We start from the raw sequence: 22,079 nt of genomic DNA, 5'->3' as shown, positions 1-22,079 counted from the left end.
CAGTTACAATTGTCATTAAAAATAAATTAATAATGATGTTAACCTGGCATAATTACTCTTCTTTTTTGTCCCCTGTGAGCACTTTTCTCATGGTAAACGATTTGTACTGTTCTTTCATATAATTGGAAATATATAAAGGTGGTGACAAAAATCTTTATGATTACTTTCAGTGGAAGTATGACATTGAAATTGTAACTCTTCCATCAGGATCTGAAGAATCCATATTTAGTAATAGATCTAAGATACAAGGAGGCCAGAGCAAAAATAATTGAGTATAGGTGGGAAAGTAAAAGAGTGAGTAATATAAACAAGCTGCAATAGCATCAAAGGGTTAACTTAAGGTAGAAAAAAGTATACAAACAGATAAAATGCTAGGAAAATATAGACATTCATTTCCCAATATAAGCAAAATGCTGCAGGCTACACCTCTTCCGGGTTAAAAAACAAGGAACGACACGAGGCAATAGCATAACAACAGTAGTAGAGGGAAGGATTTAAGTTATGGGCAAGAGATAGTGAAAATAAAATATTAAAGTAGTATATATTATAAAACAACTTGACAAAGTATTTAATATGGATATATAGAACTATGTAACTACTGGAAATGTAAAAATTAAAGAAAAAACTAGTATGCATTTTATTAAAAAAAGCAAAATGCAATGCATATTTTATAGGATTGTGGAATTTTAGATGGACCATCCTGAAGTTGTGAGAAGATCCCCATAATGTCAATAAAAGAACATTATGTGGACATATGTTTCATTTATTTTAAAAGCACATGCTTGGTTTTTGAAATAACCATTTTTTTTTTGGTTATCTATTTATTTTTGGCAAATATTTATAAACAGATTAAAGGCTATAACCACTGATGTTACCTAACTGTACTTGATGAAAATGACTTACTAATATATCAAAAATTCAATTCTATGCTCCAAGTTTTACAGGTCACTTTTAAAGACTTTATATAAAACATATGTAAATACTACAACTTAGATTGATTATACTTACTTTTTAATTTAAAAAACATAAACACGGTCAGAAGAAAACTAACAAGTGGATTGGATAGATAATGGTTCTGCTTAAACTAAATAATTTAAAAATGGCGTTGATGGTCAATCTGACTCATATTGTGTTTGGTAAAGCTTTGATGGTTTCTGTTCATTCTAGAATGACTTGGTTCAAACGGTGTATTTAGTACAATTTTAGTTTGGTAGCTTTTTTTTTTTTTTTTTTTTTTATAACATTAGTAAAAAATGAGCGAGGCACTCGATCATTAAATGTGGTATTTAATATTATTAACTGAATTTTGACTACACATGATTCTTTAGACCTGATTTAGTAGATTCGGGAAAGAATGTTTTGAAACTTTTTATTTTTAAAAGAATAATGTTGGTATTGAATTATGGTAAGTGACTGCTGGTTGATATTAAAAAATTATAATTAACAATGTAATATTGTACAAGTTTTCATTTTCTCAGTTACCATCTTTTACGACCAAGTGCCTAAATTGTATTGTGTAAGAAAATATAATATTTTTATAATTAAATAGAACTTAAATAGTAAATCGACTATTCCATACTAACTTCTAATTTTTTTTCTTCTTAAATACTCAATAATAATAAAATAAAATCTATATAAATAGGAAAATATTTCCATCTACACACAATTAATTAAACAATAATTTGAATTTAGCAGTAAAAACATTGAATAAGAACTTGTTTTAAGGCAAATTGTGTAAAGCTATGAATATAACTGAAGATTTGCTAAATAATGTATTCAATAGATCAATAAGTTAAAGTAACCTAATAATCTCAAAGCTTTTCAAAATTAACGATACCCAGAAATAGATAGAAAACAGGCCCACTTGTAAATCTATAATTTTGCCTATATTAGTTTTATAACCTCAAAAAACAGGTAGAGTAAGAACATAATATTTGAAATAAAATTGATATAAATGAGAAAAATCTTTATTTTTCTAGATGTTTGAGTGTTAGTTGAAAGATTTTAACAGGTGAATTCACTAAGTAAATTAATTTTGTAACATTTCCCTAGGGACACTTATTTAAAAATTAATTATTTTCCTTCTTAAAAAATCATTAGTGATAAAATAAAATAGAAAAATATTTCATCTTTAAATAATTGTAATTGATGAATATTCTAGTACCAGCTCATTTCAAATCAAATTCATTCTTTTCACAGTTGCATTCAGAAAAAAAAATAATCCCGATTGGATTAATGAGAGAACTTCAAAGTGTAATTCTAAAACACAGAATCAAAAATGAATACTACAGAAGCCATGAAAAACTGACACAAGATGAAGGGGGTAAAGCAGTACCAGGGATCAATACTTGCCAGCTGTAGTTTGTTATGTCTTAACTTTACTCAGCATGCTGTTAGGGATAGTACCTTAAAACATCCTCTAGATTTATAATTTAATTATGTACAAATAGTTTATTAATATTGATTTTAACATAACTTCCTTCTAGTAGACATCAATTATTTTGAAACTTTTCAATTCAAATTGTTATGTGCTATGGATGGACAAAATTTAGGCTATTCGTATCATTTACCGACTGGTGGTTTATTATTGAAGTGCAGAAATACTCTTTCACAATTTAGCGACATTTTCAGTGAATTCAACAAGTATATTGCTCCAGCTTATCATCATGATCGTTGTGAAAGGTAAATAAAAAAGCTCTTGACTAACATGTGGATACATAAACATAGAGAAGGGGAAATAGCAATAACTTTTATTTTAATTGATAATTTTTTTTTAATTTATAAATTAATTGTAGTATATTTTCTCGCAGCAATAATATGTATTTTTCACATATCTTATTGGTTAGTAATTTATTACCAGAATTTTAAGTCTTATAATGCGGGAATGTAAACTATTTTAAGAAATCGTATTGGTGATGTTTTTATTTTATTTATTTCTTGGTTAGTAAAATTATTTAAAGTAACCTAATTAAATTATAGAAAGGGTATGGGCATTATACCCGAACAATAATATTGTTCAATACTTCTTTGTAAAGATGATGTTTTGGCCAATTTATAATATAAATTATGTATGTCAAACTATAAATTATACAAGTTAATTAACAATATAAATTAAATATGTCAGTCTATAATATAAATTATCTATGTTAATCTAAATAAATGTTTGACTACATGGATGTTAATATAAATTTTTGATTAATTTGTTTCACCATCCAATCTTCACACATTTATACATTATATAATAATGTTAAAATATTTATTTATTGCTAAATTCATAACCTTAAGTCCATTTATATAAATTCATTGAAGAGTCCGTGGGAAGAATGATTTTAGTTGCAAGAAATCCAACTGTTGTTTAAGTTTTAGTTTAAATTGAATCATAAAATTTCATAATCTGATGGTTATAAACCTTTTCTTTTGATAACTAAATTATGTAGAAATGTTTCTTACCTGTATAGTGCTAAGAAAAAAATCAACTTGGGTTTAACTTAGAATAAAAGTTATTATGGACTAAAACCTGCCCGTAAAAAACAGAATTACCCAGGTACTGATGACCACAGGTGGGTTACCATAAGGTCCATAAAACACATATTTTGAGAGGACTTATTTTAGAAATGTTTTATTGTTTACCTTTTCTGACAATGTTTGAGTTTTAGTTAAAAAGTTTTAACAGGTAAATACTTTTAATTAATCTAATTTTCAAACATTTTCCTAAAGGGACCTCTCATCACACAATTTCTGGCTAAGTGGTCAGCAAACTTCTAAGGGTTGGGAATCACTAATATGGACACACCAATAGACTATAATATTGTATGATGGCTTAAATAGATCAATATTTTTCATTAAAGTATTAGTTGCCAGGATTTTAGAAATAAAAAAATATAGAGAACGTTTTTATCAATCAATACTAATGGTTGAGAACTTGATTACTTTAACTTATTAATTATTAAAACTTAATTTTATTGTAAGTTAGAATCAAAACAATATTAATTTATAATTTACACACACCCACTGAAACTGCAATAGTTATGAATTAGTGAAATAAATTTACTGTTTATAAATAGAATATAATTATTTTCCAAATATTATGCAATAATTTCCACTAAAATATAATTTCAATTCTGTATATCAAGAAAGCAGAATATGAATGATTAATCGAACTTGAAAGAAATAGTGTTCATTTAAATACATTGATTTTTATGGATTATATTTTGATTTAAATGTTAAATAAATATTCTGACAAAATGGCCAATGAGTCAAATAATTTTAATTTAGATGAAAAAACTTGTAGTCCAAGAGCCTGGAGGAAAAAACAAACTAAGTTATTTCACACCATTTTTTTTATTATTTTAATGAAAACTATGTATAGTTACAAGTCAAAATTGATAAGCCTGACAACTATAGTTACAGAAAATAAAAAATGACAACTGTTCCAGAACGTTAAAAATAAATAAATTTTTCATACAGAGCACCATATCTGAAACTACCTACAACAATAGAAAACCTAATAGAACATCATTTAACGTAGATTAGCATGCTAAAATATCAGCCCTAACATGGCTGTTAATGTTCAATAGTTCTAAAGAGATAGTTTTTTAAAAAAGCAATATTTCATAACAAAAAATCAGTAGTTAGTGAATTTATTTTGGGAAATCTATATCTTAGAAATCATTACGTACAGATGTCTATTAGTACTCAAACAGAAGCTAGCTTTATGTACTATAAATTTGTTTATGACATTTATCTTGCAGGAGTAGTAGTTTTCATGATATTTGCCAAAATAAATACACAAGATGTAGACTTCTAGTTGTTCAGATAAAACTTTTGGTTTATCAAAAACTTTATCTCAGTTACTATTATATGCACAGATGTCTGCAAGAACTCCAATTAAAGCTAGTTTAATGAACTATAGAGTAGTTTATGACATTTATCTTCGTAGGAGTAGTGGTTATCATGCATTTGCCAAAATAAATTCACAAAATGTTGATTTCTATTTTTTTGGACAAAATTTCATAATCAAATATAATAAACTCCAATGAGGATAAATTAATAGGAGAAAAGTACATTAAACTAGCTTTAATATGTATCCCGGCAGACAAAAGCACATCTAATGGTCCCTGAGAGATTTGATTTTAATAGAGATATTAAACCAGCTATGATAATTAATATACAGTTTTGAATGGAAACATTTAAGTAAGAATGTTTTAGTTAGAACAAATTTTCATATTGCATTTTTTTTTATTATATATACAGGAATGATATTCAGAGGTAGAAAAGTGGAAAATTTGTAATGAATTATATTTTAGTTCTGTTAAATAAGTAATCAACATTAACAAGTGGATCAATAATTTAAATTAAATATTGATTCTAGAAGACATTTTCAAACCAATTTCATACAGAGAGCTAACTTTGAAAACTACACTAATATACCCCATAACACTACAAGAATTATTAGTTACATACCTAATGTACGGGGAATTAATTTAAGTCATCTTGACAGTCGATGATAATTAGGAAAAAACGCGTTAAACTTAAGTCATCAGTAACAAAAATAGTTTAGCCCTAAGAATTCTTATTAACTAAGACAGAAACGGAGAACAGTGAAGTTAAATATATGTATTGCAATATATAATCACAAATGACATTTCAAAATTATCAACGCCAGTTTAAATGGAGTAACTCATCAATCGATGAAGTCAATCCATCGATCGAGCGATAATGATCGTTCCAATGGGAAGGAGGCAAATATTAAAATTATTTCAACACGAGTAAAAACTATTATTAAACTGGTATATGCCTGTTTAACTGCTTTTTCCATTCAAATACTGACAAGACAATTAAGCGTTATTCTCTGCACCACCAACAACTAGTGATGAAGTTTTGTAAGCTTAAAGGAAGGAGTATAATGGAGAGGGTGAACTGCCAGAAAAAGACAGATCTTATTAACACCGTAGGCGTGGCGAATGTGGCGTAGGAACGAAACACTAGCTACTTTCTTTCTTTGTTTATTCGACAGTTGTTGATTTTCACGTTAATGTCTTAATTAACACTTTGATCACGGAATACAACACAATAAGTGGCGGCTATGGAGCACATATGACGACAAATATGAACTATCACTCACGAAACACTTTAAAAAAAAACTGTATTGGTATAATACAAACAAGAATGTTTACATAACAAGTGCTACTGAGCTAATGACACGTACTCTAATGTTAGCTAGACATATATATAGTGGTGTGGGATTAATCCTGATGCTACATCAAATTTGGTAGTGATCGGGGGATAACTGACGATGTCACTTTTCTAGCTTGTGTTTGGAGCGGTGTGAAGATTTCTAGCAACTCCCAAAAATGGTTTTCCCAAATCGTGTTTAGTACTGTCCTAGAAAATATGATATACAATAACTTCATAGAGCCCTTATTCTGTAATTCAGTTTTTAAGAAAACACGAAAAATTCATGTATCAGCTGATTGCATACATATGTAGATTCTTTACGACAATGTGTCGTCAGGGTTAAGAAACAGTACATTGCATTGTATATTAATACTTTGTTTGCGTAAATATTACATTTTATACATCAGATAATACTTTAAGTTAAAAGAAAAGAAAATATATATGTACATGAAAAATTAAAAAAGCCTCAGCAGTCAAAGAACGAATTTTTCGAAAAAGGCTAAATGGATTTTTATTGTTCATGAAACGGATTACTGAAAAGGGCATTTACTGCGTTAGAAATGAAATTTTTCAGGTTCTAATATTTGTTGAAATATTATTTGATTGAGGAAAAATCTCTTTTAATTTAATGAAATATGTCTTTTAATAATTAATACGATATTATTTATTGAGAAGGGAAAGCGTTTTTATCTGATTCAGGCCGATTTCCTCTACTACGCCTAAAAAAAGTTTCACTTAATAAAAATTAATCCACTCATACGACTTTTCAAACCTTAGGCTGAACATTGTTCTGCCACGAATTTCTATGTCACAATCCATCTATGTCTCTTGCAAGTTTTTTAACTTTAGACCACTCTGACCTACCTTTCGCATATCCTTTTGTTAGGGTTCGCCTTCTCGTCTCGGTATTTCCCGATTTTGCTGGCCTTGGAGGTTTCATTCCAGACTGTGGAACTATATTAATGTGATAGCTTCTGAGATCAGTCATCTTCATATTCGAAGTTGTAATATCTTGTCGTTTAATACACAAAGCTGGACTAAGAAAATAATTTCCGGCCAACACTCTTAGTATATTTTTGAGACATCTATTTATGAAAGTATGTAAAGGCACACAGTTACAATGATCTTGTGTATATTCGTTTTTCGGCGGTCCCGAAGAATGAATCTTGACATTCTCAGCTTGGTTAGTATGCAGCGGCAACCTAGGTAGCCGTCGGGGGTTGGCAAAAAGGACCCACAGGCCCACTTTCTGAACTTGCTCCCCCCACCAAATACTAGTACTAGTACTCTAAACCCAAATTTAAGCCCCAAATTTAAGTCCCAAAAATTTTGTTGAATTAGCCATGCCCCCCCCCCTCAGTCAAAGGTCCTCCTGAGGCACATCCTCCCTCTATGAAGTGGAGTACTTTATTCTTCAATGAATTAAGGGGGAATGTTGGCTACGTATGATCCTGCTTATATCATGGATGGTAGTAGTGAATTTTGAACTCGAAACCATTCATGGCTCGGTTCTTTGGTGGCTGAGATTGATAATGCGTCATCTTGACAGCCCTGAGCTAGAAGTGATGACAGTTTGAACTAGCCTGGGCAGATTGAAATTTATTTCATGAAGTATCTATGGAACCTGTAGAATAACCAACCCTTATACCAAGAAATGTTCATATATTAGAGAGAAAAAAAACTTTTCACGATTTATAGTTATAAAAGAGAAAAAAGGAAATTAAGTGCAATATTTTTTGATGAGGATTATTAGTAAATTTTCACCAAAATTATGTATTAACAAAAAATGTTTTTCACCAATTTATCAGTCATTTAATTTCTTAATTTGAGAAATTAAGAATATTTATTCCCCTAAAATAGGGTTTATTAATTTAACACCTGTCCAACTATTCATACCATGTGTTAGGGTAGTTTTGTAGTTTGGAATAAACTTTTAACCTTTGACTTTCTTTTCATTATTTTTAAAATGCCTTTTTATCTTGTAAATACAGGTTTATTGAAAAGAGTACCATCAGTGCAGTAAGAACAATTTGTATATTATAGGTGCTCAATTTAATCTTGATTAAACCAATCAACATAAATTATTTCAGATCAGTTCAAATGCGACTGTACTCAATGCATAAAAGAGAGTTTGTCATGGTCTTTCTTGGATTTTATGTTTGCATTGGTCTGGCGGTATTCATTGGATTAGCAGGTACTTTGCATGCCATTTTAATAAAAACAGAAAATATATTTATGTTGGGTGAATAAACATTTAATTTAAATATAGGGCCTCCGATAACAGTAACAACAAGCTTTAAAGGATCAGACCTATTAAAAAAACTTAATATGTCGGCCAGTGATATTTCATCTGGACCTTTTACCATTATGAGCCCACGTATGTCGACATACAATCAACAGTTGTGGGTAATGGCAGTATTTAAAATTGACAATAGTGAAGGTAATTGATAACTAATATGAATTGATAATTAAAGTTCAAGTTTTCAGTAATTATTTGTTAAAACCAGTGAATTATTACAGATGAAATTCTTGATAAAAGATTTCATGTGAGTGTTGGAATTAAAGCTTACGATTCTGAGCACAAAGAAGTAACCATTTTGAGGCAAGATCACCACCACAATAGGTAATAGTTAATTGTATATTTTTTTTTTGTTAATTGTTTTCTTATATTACTTTAAAAAACAAAAAGGGTGATATCATAAAGTCAATTAATAGGTATAATTGATTGATTCCAAAGGAGTAAACTGAATTAAAAATATATCAAACCTTTTTTATCCATATAGGCCTACATATAATACATGGGACACCCAAAAGATATAAATTATCCTCATACTTAACAATATTTACTGCTAAACTTCAGGCAATTTCAACAGCACTTCATTTATCCATAGAAAGTGAATACTCAAACATACTCATTAGTACAGATTCAATGTCTGCACTCCAGAGTCTATCAAACTTCAGTCAAAGCCGACCTACGATTGGCAAAATTCACAACTATATAGACATGCTAAAACATCTTAAAAAAAGTGTATCCTTTCTCTGGACTCCAGGGCACTCAGGAATACCTGGAAATGAGGCAGCGGATAAAGCGGCTAAAGAGGCTGCTACAATGAACGTTCCATCACTCCAAATTTATGAGCCGAAAGCCATAAAGGCATTTTTAAGGAACAAAATCCGAAAAAGTTGGGATTCAATGTGGGCTGACGTACCACTCACCAATAAACTAAGAAATGTTAAAAAAAACATACAAAAGTGGACAAGTGCCATAAGGGGGAACAGAAGAGAAGAAGTGGTTGTTGCAAGACTAAGGATAGGACATTCCAAATTTACACACCTCCAATTAATCACAAAAGAGGACCAACCTATATGCCAAACCTGTCAGTCCCCCTTATCGATAAAGCGTATAATTGAAGAATGCTCATCATTTCGTCAAGCCTACGAAAATAATAAAATTTCTCGTACAAGAGAATTGGCCCTTAAAGACTCAGCAGAATCCATAGACAAAATAATAAAATTTCTGAAAGAAACTCTACTTTATACTAAAATATAATCCACCTATATCGACCAGTGTAAAAAGGAAATAGTCTACACTCAACTATCAAATGTCAAAGACAAGAAGATAAATAAAGTAAAAAGGGTGTAATAACCTAGATGTTGATCGCCCTGAATAAAAATCTAATCTAATCCATATAGGCCTGCAATGTCTTTTTTTTCCTTCACATTACAAAAAAACTATAAATACTATTATCAACCTCATAGATTGGACTGATTTATCTAATAATCATATCATCTAAGTTCACTTCAGTATTCAAATTATGAAGAACAGCAACATTTCGTTTTATTAAAAGAAAAAAAATAACAATAAATTGGTTTTACCTTTACCATCATTGTTATCGTAATATGACTTACAGTTCCTTACTGAAATAATGTTTTAAAAATTACTGAAGGTAATATATTTATATAATAATATATTTCTATTCTAATGAATTACATTATTTGTTACTTAATTATTTAATTATTACTGTGCATTTTTCCAAAGGAAAAATATTTTTATAATTAAGTAAACTTTTTTTAACTGATTGCAGAACAAAACATTTGCAATGTAACGGCCAATTTTGTGACCAAGTAACAATACTTCACCTAGGTTATTTGGATTATGCTCATTATAAGATAAGAGTGCAGTTCTTCGGTTTTGAAAATCAACGATACAATATAAAAGACGTTACATTTTATGTAAATAATTTTTAGTTTAAACAAATATTTTGATACAATTATCTTATTTAAACTTTACATATTCATGGTTTATTTTATCTTTTATTACAGTTCAAGAGTTACAACCCTGGTTTTACACAAATTGAAATTTGGTTCAGATTTATATTTCTCCTTGCAACCTTTATAATATCAGTAAGTGAACCATTTTTTGAAGTTTAAAATTATTTAGTATAAGAATTGAAAAAAAATAAAGTAGTATTTATGAAATGCATAATATTGTAGCTTGATATAAATTAATATTTATTATGACTTGTGGTATTTCAGATTTGGTTTGGTCATACATTACGAAAATTTCCCATGTATGACTGGTCAATTGAACAGAAATGGATGTCAATTATGTTACCTTTGTTACTTCTTTATAATGGTAATTATATTAAATATAATCTTTTCAACTTCTTGAAACTGGTATTTACCAGTATGTATCCAGGTTAAGTCTCAACTCTCTTTATTATTTCTTTAACAGTCCAATGTTTCAGCCAATTCAGCCATACTCAAGGACAATCTTAAATATAAATTTACATCTCAAATCTAAATATTTAAGAACTTTTTACAGGCTATTCTGCCGAGGTCATTAACATTAGTCAAATCACCCTATTTTGTCACAATTTCATTAATTTTTAAAACTTTTAATTATAAATCAACTTACAACTATCACATAAAAATCAACTTAACACTATTGACATCGTGATGATAAGAAACCATATATATTGTCAATGTTTATATTTTTTATGTATTATTGGTTATGATTGTCATATGTTTCAGATCCTATATTTCCACTAACATTTTTGATAAATTCATGGATTCCCAGCATGCTGGATGCTTTGTTTCAAGCAACTTTCCTCTGTTGTCTTCTTTTATTTTGGATCTGCATCTATCATGGACTAAGACAGGTCAGTAATCGCAATGTTTAAAACAAAATAAAAAAATATAATGTGAATTTTCATAGCTATTCATTTCAATAAATTAAGTTCTACATTTTTTTTTATCATAAAATTAATTAAATTACATTACTTTTTCTTGTCAGTCACTATATCACCTTATCCTACTTCAGCAGTTCAGTGTTTTTAAATGAGATTTTTCAATAATTTTGTTTCTTCAATTTAATTTTAGTGTATTTTTTTTATATAACTGTTTTGTTTAAATAGTGGCGCATCTGACAAAAAAAATTTGTTTTATTTTTTATTTGATGTATTCTTTAGATTGTACTGTAAACTCTGGTTACTTTGTGACAATCCTACTAACTTTGGGACACTCTGCAGGACGTATTCTGTTAATAAATAACCTCAGTCTGAGGTACTATCTTTTGAATACGTCTAATTCAAAAGAAAATTAAAACTTCTTTTTTTTGTCCAGAAGTGCCACAATTATGGGAAGCAGCGACACCCACAGTCCATATTTTTCAACACAACAGTCGACGTTTTTCTGATGAATACAATGATTCTTGTCTCGGCTGCTAGGTCACGTCATGTCAGCCTGTAACATTTCTGGTGGCACTAAGTAGTTATAGTATAGACCAATCGACCAGCAAATAGCAGTGTTGCTATATATTCTTCAGTTATTGCTGCATAAGTCATCATATTATTTTTAAAAATTTAACATAAAGTAAAAATTTTAAGACTTGTTATAGTAACAAATATTATTCTGATAGGACCATTATTTTTTATTTCAAAAAAGAAATTTCCTGGATCTTACAATATCCATAAAATATTCTAAACTCCTCCCATTTTACCTAATATATAAAAGCATCTCAAAAATTTCTTTGTAAACATTTACTGAGTTATTTCAGTATAGAAAAAAAAAAATTGTTTTCTTTGATTGTAGACAGAGAGAAAGTTAATAACATTCTACCTTCCCAAACTACTAATAGTCGGGCCCTTATGGATAACGGGTGTCGTGCTGGCAACTTGGCAGAAAGCGAATGAGCTGCATGATCCGACATTCAGCTATAAAGTAGACACACACAATTTCTACGTAAGTAGAAGATTTAATATTTTACACAAATTTTTTTCTTAATTATAAATATCAAAACAAATTCATTTTTGCAGAATTTCAAACTGGTATTTTTTGTGTTCATTGGTCTTTATGTGCTATACTTGGGGTGCTTAATCGTAAAAGCATATAGTGAGCTACGATCAATGCCTTTTTTTGGTAAGTAAAAATAAATAAAAATTATGCATAAAATATATTAATTTTATATTGTTGCTTAAGTTATGATATCTTGTAAATTCAGAAAAATCCTTATATCGTTTAAAAGAAAAAAAAATCAACACATCATTTTAGAAACTATTAAAAAAATTCTTAAAATCAGAAAAAATTATGAAGGTCTGAGTTGTCTCTAGAATTTTAGTAAATACTGAAGCTCAGGCTGATCTAAGACACCCTGTTATAGGCCATTCATTTAATTATTTTTATTGTTAATTTTTTTCTTCTCTTTCTTTTTTCAAATTATTATTTCAGTATAAGTCAATGCTTTATTTTATTAATTATATAAATATCATATATTTTTGTTTCTAATTTTCTCTTTCATTTTTAATTACACAAATATTATTATTTTTAATTATTTACTTTTTTTTATAATTTGATCTTTATTATTTTTAATTATCATGCTTATAGAATTTTAAGTAGTTAGGGGTGTCTTTTGCATGAGACTACATCCCTCCTCCCACCCATTTTCAACTGTTAAAAATAACTAACAAATTGTTACAATAACCATGTAACGCCAACCAGACCGATCTAATAATAAAGAAATATATATTTAAAATAATAAATAAATACTAATAGTTTTTAAAGACACAGGCTGTTTACTTATTTATTTTTCATTTAATACATTATTTTTGCTGTTTGGTGTGATTGTTTTAATTACTATTAATAAAACATAGGTTTAATTAAACTGTATATTTTAAACAAGTTTTTAATCTATTTCTAAAGTATTTGGTCTTGTATTTTTAAGTACACTGCAATAATTAATTGTTGACATTTTTTTTTCACACCTCAAAATTTATGATTTATAAAGAAATAAAATATTATTTCAAGTTCAGTAATATTTTCTTTTTAGATATGAGGCTGAAGTTCCTTACTCTTCTAATGATTATTGTCATTACTATTAGTATTATAATAACTGTGATGAGGTTTGGAATCGGAGTTCTTGAAGACAATTTTGTTTCGGATCTTTCTACGACATACAGTAGCTCTGCCCAATTCATGAGCTTTTATGGCCTTCTTAACTTCTACATGTACACAATGGCTTATGTTTATTCTCCTAGCAAGAAAACAGTTTTTGGTAAGATAATCTTTATGATATTATTCAAATCAAAATGTATATACTTTTTAAATAATTAGTTCATGAATGATTAGTTTATGCAGTAATTGTTTTTTAAACTTTATAAATAATAAACTAATCTGTATTTTAGAAGATCGTTAATTGACCTTCAAAAGAACTCAAATAGTAAATAAGCTATTTATTATGAGCCAACATTTCGCCCCACTTTGCATGGCTTCATAAGCGCTAAAACAGATATAAATAACTAGAATAATGTAATAAAATAAGAGAATCAGTTGTTTGTATCTTAGCATTAAGTTTGTATCTAAGCACTGATTAATTTTCGTATATTTTTTAGCCTTACAAAGTGGGACGAAACGTTGGCTCACAATAAGTAGCTTAATTACTATTTGAGTTATTTTGATCACATCCGGACCATCTGCCTTTTATATTTTACATGAAATAAAAAGTATATATGCTAAATTAAAGACTTTAAAGAATCGAATAGCATTTCATGAATGTTAAATTTATATTATATTATAAACAGATGAGTGATCATATGTGAATTTGAAGGATTTGGTTAGAGCTATGGTCAAAAAGAAAAAATAGTTTTATTGTTAAATATTTATTCAATGACTAACTTGGAATCCTCACACAAGACTGAAAAGACAGGAAACATCACGTCAGTTCGGACTATTGTAGCACTTACAAGACAAACGGTCTAAACTTCCAATTCATTATAAAAGACTGATCTACACAACTATAATAAGGCCTATCTGGACACATACGGAGTTGAGCTTCAGAGGTTCCACTAAACCTCTGAATTCCTCTCGTCTCCAATCCTTCCAATCCGAAATTCTTTGTAAAATCCTCAATGCTCCTTACTTTGTCACAAATAAATCATACATAAAGAACTTAATGTTCCATATGTAACCGATCTAGCCCAAACCAGATATTATTCCTTCTATTATAAACTCCCTAAACACCTAAATCAAGTTTCTAACCTTGCTTCCTCTTCCATTCCTGAAAACCCTCCAAGGCGCCTGAAAAGAAAATGGCCACGAGACCTTCTGATGTTAAAATGTTATTAGAGTGCTACCAATGGGTAGTTTCTCTACACGCCTGTATCACTTCATTATAAACTTACATCAAATTCACTGAATGTATTACTATATACTCTTGTAACACATCACTGGGACACATCGATTTGAAAAAGAAAGATGGAGTCAATCCAAAGTATGAAAGATGACATAGATTCTGAAGAAGGTACTAGTACAAGTAAACTAGTACTAATTTAAAGAGTTCTATGTATGATCTAATTTTTACAATCTGCACTAAAGAAAGAATATCCCAGCAGTGGGAAGAATCCATCATGTGTTCTACATAACTAAAAATAGCTTCTATGTGCCAATCACGAATATATCTTTGCTGATGTATACATATAAGATTTCCTATATCCAATGAAACAGACATCCTTGTTATGCTAAAAAAAGTGGAAAATAAGGGATAAAGGATTTTATTTCACAATGAAAGTATAACTTAGAACAAATAATTAATATTTGCCAGCCGGATTCGAACTCGGGTCCTTGGAGTTAGTAAAATCTCTATGGTGTATCCTAACAGATGTTAATTTGGGCATTAATGACGTGAATGAAGACCATGTAAATGGTTTGCCAAAACATGAGTTGTCTTTATAGATGCCTGTCTATCTTTTACTCATTCCAAAGAGGTTAAAAAAAATTATTAATTTTCAAAAAGAAAGATGCTTGTACAGAGCTAATGATTAAGGAAGAAGCTCCAGTGTTTATTACACAGTAACAGTAAAATCAAGTTTAGAGGGGTAGTGGTGCTCTAATAAGATAGTACAACAACTCTCTTGGGAATATCTTTCTCCTGCTTTTGGGTCCATTATTGCCCAATATTAATAACTTTATGTCTAATAATTATTTTTAACCAAAGCCAAAAATTTAAGATGATATTTCTTATTCATTATAAATTAATATAATTAATTTTAAAATGCTGCATGTATTTTTTTTTTTTTTTTTTAGATACCTCTATTACCAAAGATAATCCTGCTTTTTCGATGATTAACGACTCAGATGAAGATGTTATTTATGGATCCGATGAAGAAAGCAGGCAGCCACTAAATAGAAGCCATAACGATGATGATAGTGATTGAAAATCAATGACTGAACTAGAAGAATGTGGCATATCAAAATGATTTTGGAATAATTCATTGTGATGGATTCATCAGCTTTCACCAAATTACCAATTTCAGATCCAGTCAGGAATGACTATAGTATGTTAAAAAGTTTTCTGCTTTATTAATCATTGTGTTTCTGTTTAAATTTTATCTATTTTAAATTTTAAAAATCAAAAATTGGAAAAAGAAAAAAAAAAAGAAAGAGGAAATGCCAAGATTTTTTTTTGTGAGAGAGACCACTGATAAGAGACATTTGAAATAAATAGAAGCAATTTGGCTGGCCCATGTGTGAATCAAAATCTTGCCCAAAAGAATTTGGCCATAGGAACTTTATTTCTTCTAAATTAAGTTCATTCATGCATTCGAAAATTTTAATTTATTTCATTATATGACCTATAATTGTTTTTAAGCATTTAAATATAATCGCTTAAAAGTAAAAAAAAATAGAATGTTTTAAACACATATATTTATTCTACTTTTGGTTGTTTCGAAAATGCTGTGTGTCCCTCCTCAGCACAGAACAATTTACTGCAGGTTTAAAAAAAATTACGTCTACAATTTATTAGTTTTATTTATGGTAATGATTAGAGAAAACAATTAATAATTAAAAGAATATTTTAAAATTATATTATAATTAATATGTTAAAGTTATCAGGGTAATAACATTGTTTTATATAGCACTTGGAATTTATTATTATTATTATTATTATTCTTATAATGTTAAAGTACTCATTATATTTTTGACCCTTAGGACATTATAAATTTAAAAATAATTGTTTTTAATTTTTCAACTTCGATTTCCCCTTAGTTGTTGTAATGGAAAATTGTATAATGTTAGAATCAGTATGGATTTTAAGATTTAATTTGACTGAAATATGACATACTTATTTTGATTGAAATATTCAGCTTATATGTTTATCACCCTTTGTTTTTAAAATTTAAAATATTTCAACTAAAATTAAATATCATATTAGAGGAAAACTCTTAAATACAGAACTTTATTATGAAAACATATAATTTAGTTTTCACCACATTTTAATATATTAGCATTTGTTTGTATTTTTATTTTATTTTACCAATTTGCTATTCTTTCCAGATATTGACTTGAAGTTAAAACACAGAAGGTTAAATATGAATTTCAAGTAATTATACTCTGTCAATCTATGAATAAAGTCATCCAAACAACTAAGAGAGGGATAAATGAAATGCAATGGCTGACAAAATGTATTTGAAACCATGTAAATAATCACTGTCTGTAAATAATTTGTGAAGGAAACTTACAAAGATAGTCATTATAGATTTAGGTAATTAGTTATGATTTAATTAAATGTATGAATATGAAATTCGTTTATGTACATTTCAAAAAGAATATGTAATATCTGTAGCACTAGTAACTTTACCACAAATGGTAGTGTTTTTTAATGTGAAAATAAAAAATATCTAATATTAAAGATGTTATTTTTCAATACTCCATATTTCTTTAGTTTCAGAAATAAATGATAGAATGTGCTACCTTCTTATTTGCTCTGATAAGTTTTGGCTCAAATAAAATCATTATTTCTTAGACATTTTTATATTATTACAAACAATTTATTGTTGGGAATTAATATAATGTTTACTTTTAATAAATTGAGGATTAGTAGTTACTATTACTAAAGGTTTTGGTGCCTTATTTTATTACTAGAATAAGGAACCACCAATTTTTAAGTTATGTTTGTTGAAAATGACATTAGTAATTTGTAAAAATATTCTAAAAAATTTGGTTGGAATTCTTACTTTCAACATTGAAAATAAATAAGATAAGAATAATAATTTAAATACAACCATCGGTGGGTTGATCTTCAATTACTTGCCCATTATTCATACTAATCCAAAAAACTTATAAACTTTAATTTATTTTAAATATATATCATATTTTATTTAATTAAATCCTACTCAATTCTACAATGAAATAATAAAAACAAAATATTTATTTGTTTTCTTGATATTTTTTTTAATTTAGTTAAATAAATTAGATTTTTTTTTAAATTCCCTTGGGATTAAATAATTATTAAAAGAAAATAGGTAAAGTCAGTTGTTTTGAATTGTCTGTTAATTAATTGGTTGAATGAAAAGAATTATTGAGCATTAATGGGATTTAAACGAGTTTTAAGTTTACATTACATTTTCATAAAATGTAATAATAATAATACTGATGAATGATGTTATATAATTTTAAAATTTAATCTAGATATAATAGATAGAAGTTCTGTCTTTTGATGGTTCAAGGTTTAGTATGAAAAATGAGAATTGCATTTTTATTGTTGTCAGCAGACTGTTATAATTCTTATTATTTAGCAATGTGTTGTAAAAACTTATACAATTGTTGAATACAGAAAATATTGTGCTGATTCCTAAAGCTTCAATATTCATAGTTAAAAGAAATAATAATAAAACTAAACTTAATGATCTTTTCAAACTATATAGATATTTTAAAACTAATCTTAATGTCATTCACTAAATCCAGTTTAATAATAAAACTGTCTGGGGTAGTAAACCTGAATAATCTATATACATAAAAGGAAATGGTTGGAATGTTAGTATACAATAAACTTTTCAACTTCTGGGCTGACTTACATGCTGTTTTTTTTAAATCTCTGATTTCTCCAGTAAAATGAAGTCGTGAAGGAAAGAAAACACTTTGATTTATTTCTAGGAATAAAAATAATATTACTGATTGCATTAAATTATCATATTTAAAATTATATGACTTAAAGTGGAGTAAAGTAAAGTAGGCCAAAACATTTTTTCTTTGAAAACAGCATATCATATTTGTTTTTAGCATAATGGTTTTAGCCTTAAATTCCATTTTTCAAAGTTGAAAATCTTAGAACTTGGTTTATTTGGATAATTGTCCATGTAATATTTCAGAAGTGTTGGAAAACTGAATATATGCTCTTTCAAATTACATTAACATCATTTATTTAGTCTATTAAATTATGAAAAACTTTTTGAACTAATTTTAAATTTAATTAAATATAATTAATACTAAACTATATATTGTGTTCGTTTAATCTATATCCATCCATAAATCTAAGCGAAGCTATTGGTAGTAAATAAATTATGTTATAGTCCTATAATAGTAATAACACGAATATCAAATTGTATATGGCATGTTTCATTTTAAGCAGCCAAAAAAGGGGAAATTGACTTTTGACTTTTGGATATCCAGTGGATATTGTCTTGTTTGGCGATTCCTGTTGGGTTTGCTCGCCATGGCGGAGTTATGGGACCTTGAAAAGGCGGTCTATTTATAGTAGAAGCGGGCTATACATGCACTTGTCACTGCCACTTAAGAGCTGAACCGTCTCTCGTTTTTATTCTTCTTTTCTTCTCTAGTTTTTTAATTTTTTTTTTCTCTTCAGAGGCCGGGTAAGAGAAAAGGAGGGGGAGGGGGGACGAGAGAGGGCGAAGCGGCGTTGCCGGATCTGCGGAGGGAGGTAAGTGACACACCCCGGCCCCTCTCCTGGTGGACTCGTCCAATGGCGGACCGTGCCTTGAGCCCAGCTCGTAAACACAGCCATTCTTCGGTCTGTGCCTCGAGAGAGTGAGTGTACATCTCGACGAAATGCGTCCTCTCATCGTTTACAATAAATAATAATAATCATAAGAAAGAAGGTGTTACAGTGTTTTAAGTGTGAAAAGTGCTCCAGGGAAAAAAAAAATATTGAGTTTTATAGTTTTAATTTTAATTTTTTTTTTCCATGTATTTTTTTGTTGAAAGTTGTTCTCCCACAACTATGTGCATGTGAGTGCTGGTTTAATTTTTTTTGTGGAATGAAACGTGAGATCGTAGGTCCCAAATGAAGAGTTTAGAACAAGATGGTTAGGGAGACTCGTCACCTTTGGGTAGGAAATTTGCCGGATAACATCCGCGAAGATAGAATCAGAGATCACTTTAAAAGGTAAGAAAATTTTTAATTATTTTTTTGTGTGCTAGTGATAGTTTATTTTATTGAATAAGTGTATAATCAATCATTTAAACCTTAATATATAATGGTAACTTTAATATCTTTTAGTTATTTAGTCAGTAAAATTGAACTTAATCAAAATATTTTATAAAAAAAAAAGAAAAGTTAAATCACTTTCAAGTTAAAAACTATTCTAATGAAAAATACGTTAATACTTCTTACTATTTAAATTTTACTACAGTAGAATGTTTATTCTAAGTACGTTTGTACTTGTTTATTAACCAAAAATATTACAAGATTCATATAAAGTTGTTTATATATTGATTTATTTTTATCATCATCATAAAGTAAGATTTATTACTATAAATAACTGCATTTTCTCATAATTTTGTTTATCATAGTTGTATCTTTTTATAGCACCTAACTAAACTAATAAAAAAAAGTGTTTTTATTGAAAAATCACACTTAATTTGTGAACATTTGAGTTTTTTTTATATTTTCAGGCCACATATTGGTTTCACTTAAACATTAATAGTCTGTGGTGAGAAGGTGGGAGAAATGTTCACGTGGAAATTTTCAACCATAGCAATTCTACCTTTATTTGGCGGGAAAATTAAAAACTATTTTCATTCCTGTATTATATTGTTTCCTTTTAATGATCGTTTTGTATTTAAAATGAAAATACGAAAGCAATAATTTATTATAATAATTATAATTTCATTATAAGCTAATTAATTTATGAATTGCCCTGGGTTCTTCCATTAATGATCTTGTATAGTAAAACGATAAACTGATAGATTTGACACAAAAGTCTCATATCTAATCTTAAGGCTTGAAGATACCTTATACCTCTATTGACGTAATGATTACTTAGTATATTGAGTAATTTTCTTATTTGTTTCTATATATTCATTTTTAATTTTTTTTTTAGAAATATTTTTTAAAAACTTCTTTTTCCCTCCCTTTGGATTATTTTGTATTGTCTGTCTCGTGTGCATTACGTAATGTCTACAGACCTGATGGTTATATCATTGTGAATTTATGTTGAGACAGAATCTTATTTAAATAATCTATTTTGATCTTAATGAAACCCTGGGAATATGAAATTTTGCTCCCAGTGTATCAAAACCCTTTCATGACTACGTTTATGTTCGTAAAATATACGAAGCTTATTTGTTAAAATTTTATGCTAAATTAATAAAACTGTTTCTAATTTTACACACATTCATTTATCTTATCAGGTTTTAAATCAACATCGTTTTAGATGATAATTTGTTTTATTTAAAATTTTGTTTTTATTCTTTATTTTCGTTTATTTGGATGCATTTATGTTATGTTATATTTATGAAGTTCTGTGCATTTTAAAAACATTTATTTAAGTTTCTCCTTGGTTAGATGTACGAAATTTTCGTAACAAATTTTATTTAACTTCATAAATGTTTTTCAAACCATTTCTAAATTTATTTCTATATTTTTAAGTAATGTGATATTCTACCATTGGTTGAAAGATATTATCTTGATTCGGGAACTATATATTTTTCTCAATGTATGTTGCTTTGACTTTTATTTAATTTTATTTTAAGTAATCTATCAAACAGTTATAATTGCTTCGTAAAAAACATGTTTATAATATCAATAATCTGTGTTTTGCCCTTACGAGATAATTTCTTTACGAGACATGCCCTTTACCCTTTCAATCCTATTGCCCTGTTGTTGTCGAAACAGAACTAATCTTTTTCTTTTTTTTACATTATGGAAAATTCTCATTTTAATTGTTTTTGGGTCCTTTAGTATTTGTAAATTATTACATCGGTTTATTTGTAAATAATTTTTGAATGTTTCTTATAAATTTTTATTTATTTCTTTATACTTTATAAAACAGAACCCTTTTTGAAAAACGTTAACTTTACCTGAACACACCTTTTCCCAACTTTCAGCCTGAATTTGTTACCTGTAGTCTATTCTCTACTAATGGAATTTAGGTCTCTGTCTATTCTCTCAGGTCGTCTGGTAGTTATTTTTTTCGAAGAATTGTTCATACAAATACTATGTGTTGTTTTCGAAAACAGCACGACTATGATTTCCGTGGACCACTTACTAAAGAGGGCGACTGAGTTTCTCCAAAACGGAATGTAAAGACGAAATATTAAGACCAACATCTGCGACTGGCACCTCGGAACCTTTTTATAAAACTTCTCTAAGCAATATGTATATTTTA

General features: G+C 28.3%; 2 protein-coding genes across 9 annotated transcripts in view; both read left to right on the top strand.

Moving 5' to 3' along the window:
- Positions 1-1,979: 1,979 nt before the first annotated feature.
- On the top strand, positions 1,980-17,362 carry LOC106687988 (transmembrane protein 181). Of its 3 annotated transcripts, none has more exons than XM_014432238.3 (13): positions 1,980-2,682; positions 8,268-8,371; positions 8,447-8,617; positions 8,698-8,800; positions 10,263-10,410; positions 10,501-10,581; positions 10,714-10,813; positions 11,212-11,339; positions 12,271-12,420; positions 12,495-12,597; positions 13,505-13,729; positions 15,757-16,007; positions 17,008-17,362. In XM_014432238.3, the coding sequence occupies exons 1-12, from the start codon at positions 2,534-2,536 to the stop codon at positions 15,885-15,887; spliced, it is 1,593 nt and encodes a 530-aa protein (XP_014287724.1). In that variant the 5' UTR covers positions 1,980-2,533; the 3' UTR covers positions 15,888-16,007; positions 17,008-17,362. The 3 variants fall into 3 exon arrangements, with proteins under 3 accessions (XP_014287724.1, XP_014287740.1, XP_014287731.1); XM_014432254.3 differs by lacking the exon at positions 1,980-2,682 and adding an exon at positions 6,560-6,751; XM_014432245.3 differs by lacking the exon at positions 1,980-2,682 and adding an exon at positions 8,074-8,196.
- Positions 17,363-19,454: 2,092 nt separating this feature from the next.
- The window catches only part of spen (split ends), a 415,150-nt gene continuing 412,525 nt past the window's right edge, over positions 19,455-22,079 (top strand). For 4 of the 6 annotated variants that reach the window (XM_024364281.2, XM_024364280.2, XM_024364279.2 and 1 more), the window contains exon 1: positions 19,455-19,855. In XM_024364281.2, coding sequence (XP_024220049.1) covers positions 19,773-19,855 — 83 coding nt within the window. In that variant the 5' untranslated portion in view covers positions 19,455-19,772. The remainder of the gene's footprint in view (positions 19,856-22,079) is intronic. The other 2 variants (XM_067044731.1, XM_024364283.2) reach the window with 1 other exon arrangement.

The sequence above is a fragment of the Halyomorpha halys genome, unplaced genomic scaffold, assembly GCF_000696795.3.
Source record: "Halyomorpha halys isolate HHAL.00 unplaced genomic scaffold, Hhal_1.1 Scaffold40.1, whole genome shotgun sequence".
In the NCBI taxonomy this organism is placed as follows: domain Eukaryota; kingdom Metazoa; phylum Arthropoda; class Insecta; order Hemiptera; family Pentatomidae; genus Halyomorpha; species Halyomorpha halys.
This window is presented reverse-complemented; position numbering and strand designations above follow the sequence as displayed.

Coding starts and splice junctions, on each gene's coding strand:
- LOC106687988 (XM_014432238.3), top strand. CDS start 2,534: ATGGATGGACAAAATTTAGGCTATTCGTATCATTTACCGACTGGTGGT. Junction 2,683..8,267: donor CATCATGATCGTTGTGAAAG/GTAAATAAAAAA, acceptor AAATTATTTCAG/ATCAGTTCAAATGCGACTGT. Junction 8,618..8,697: donor TAAAATTGACAATAGTGAAG/GTAATTGATAAC, acceptor GAATTATTACAG/ATGAAATTCTTGATAAAAGA.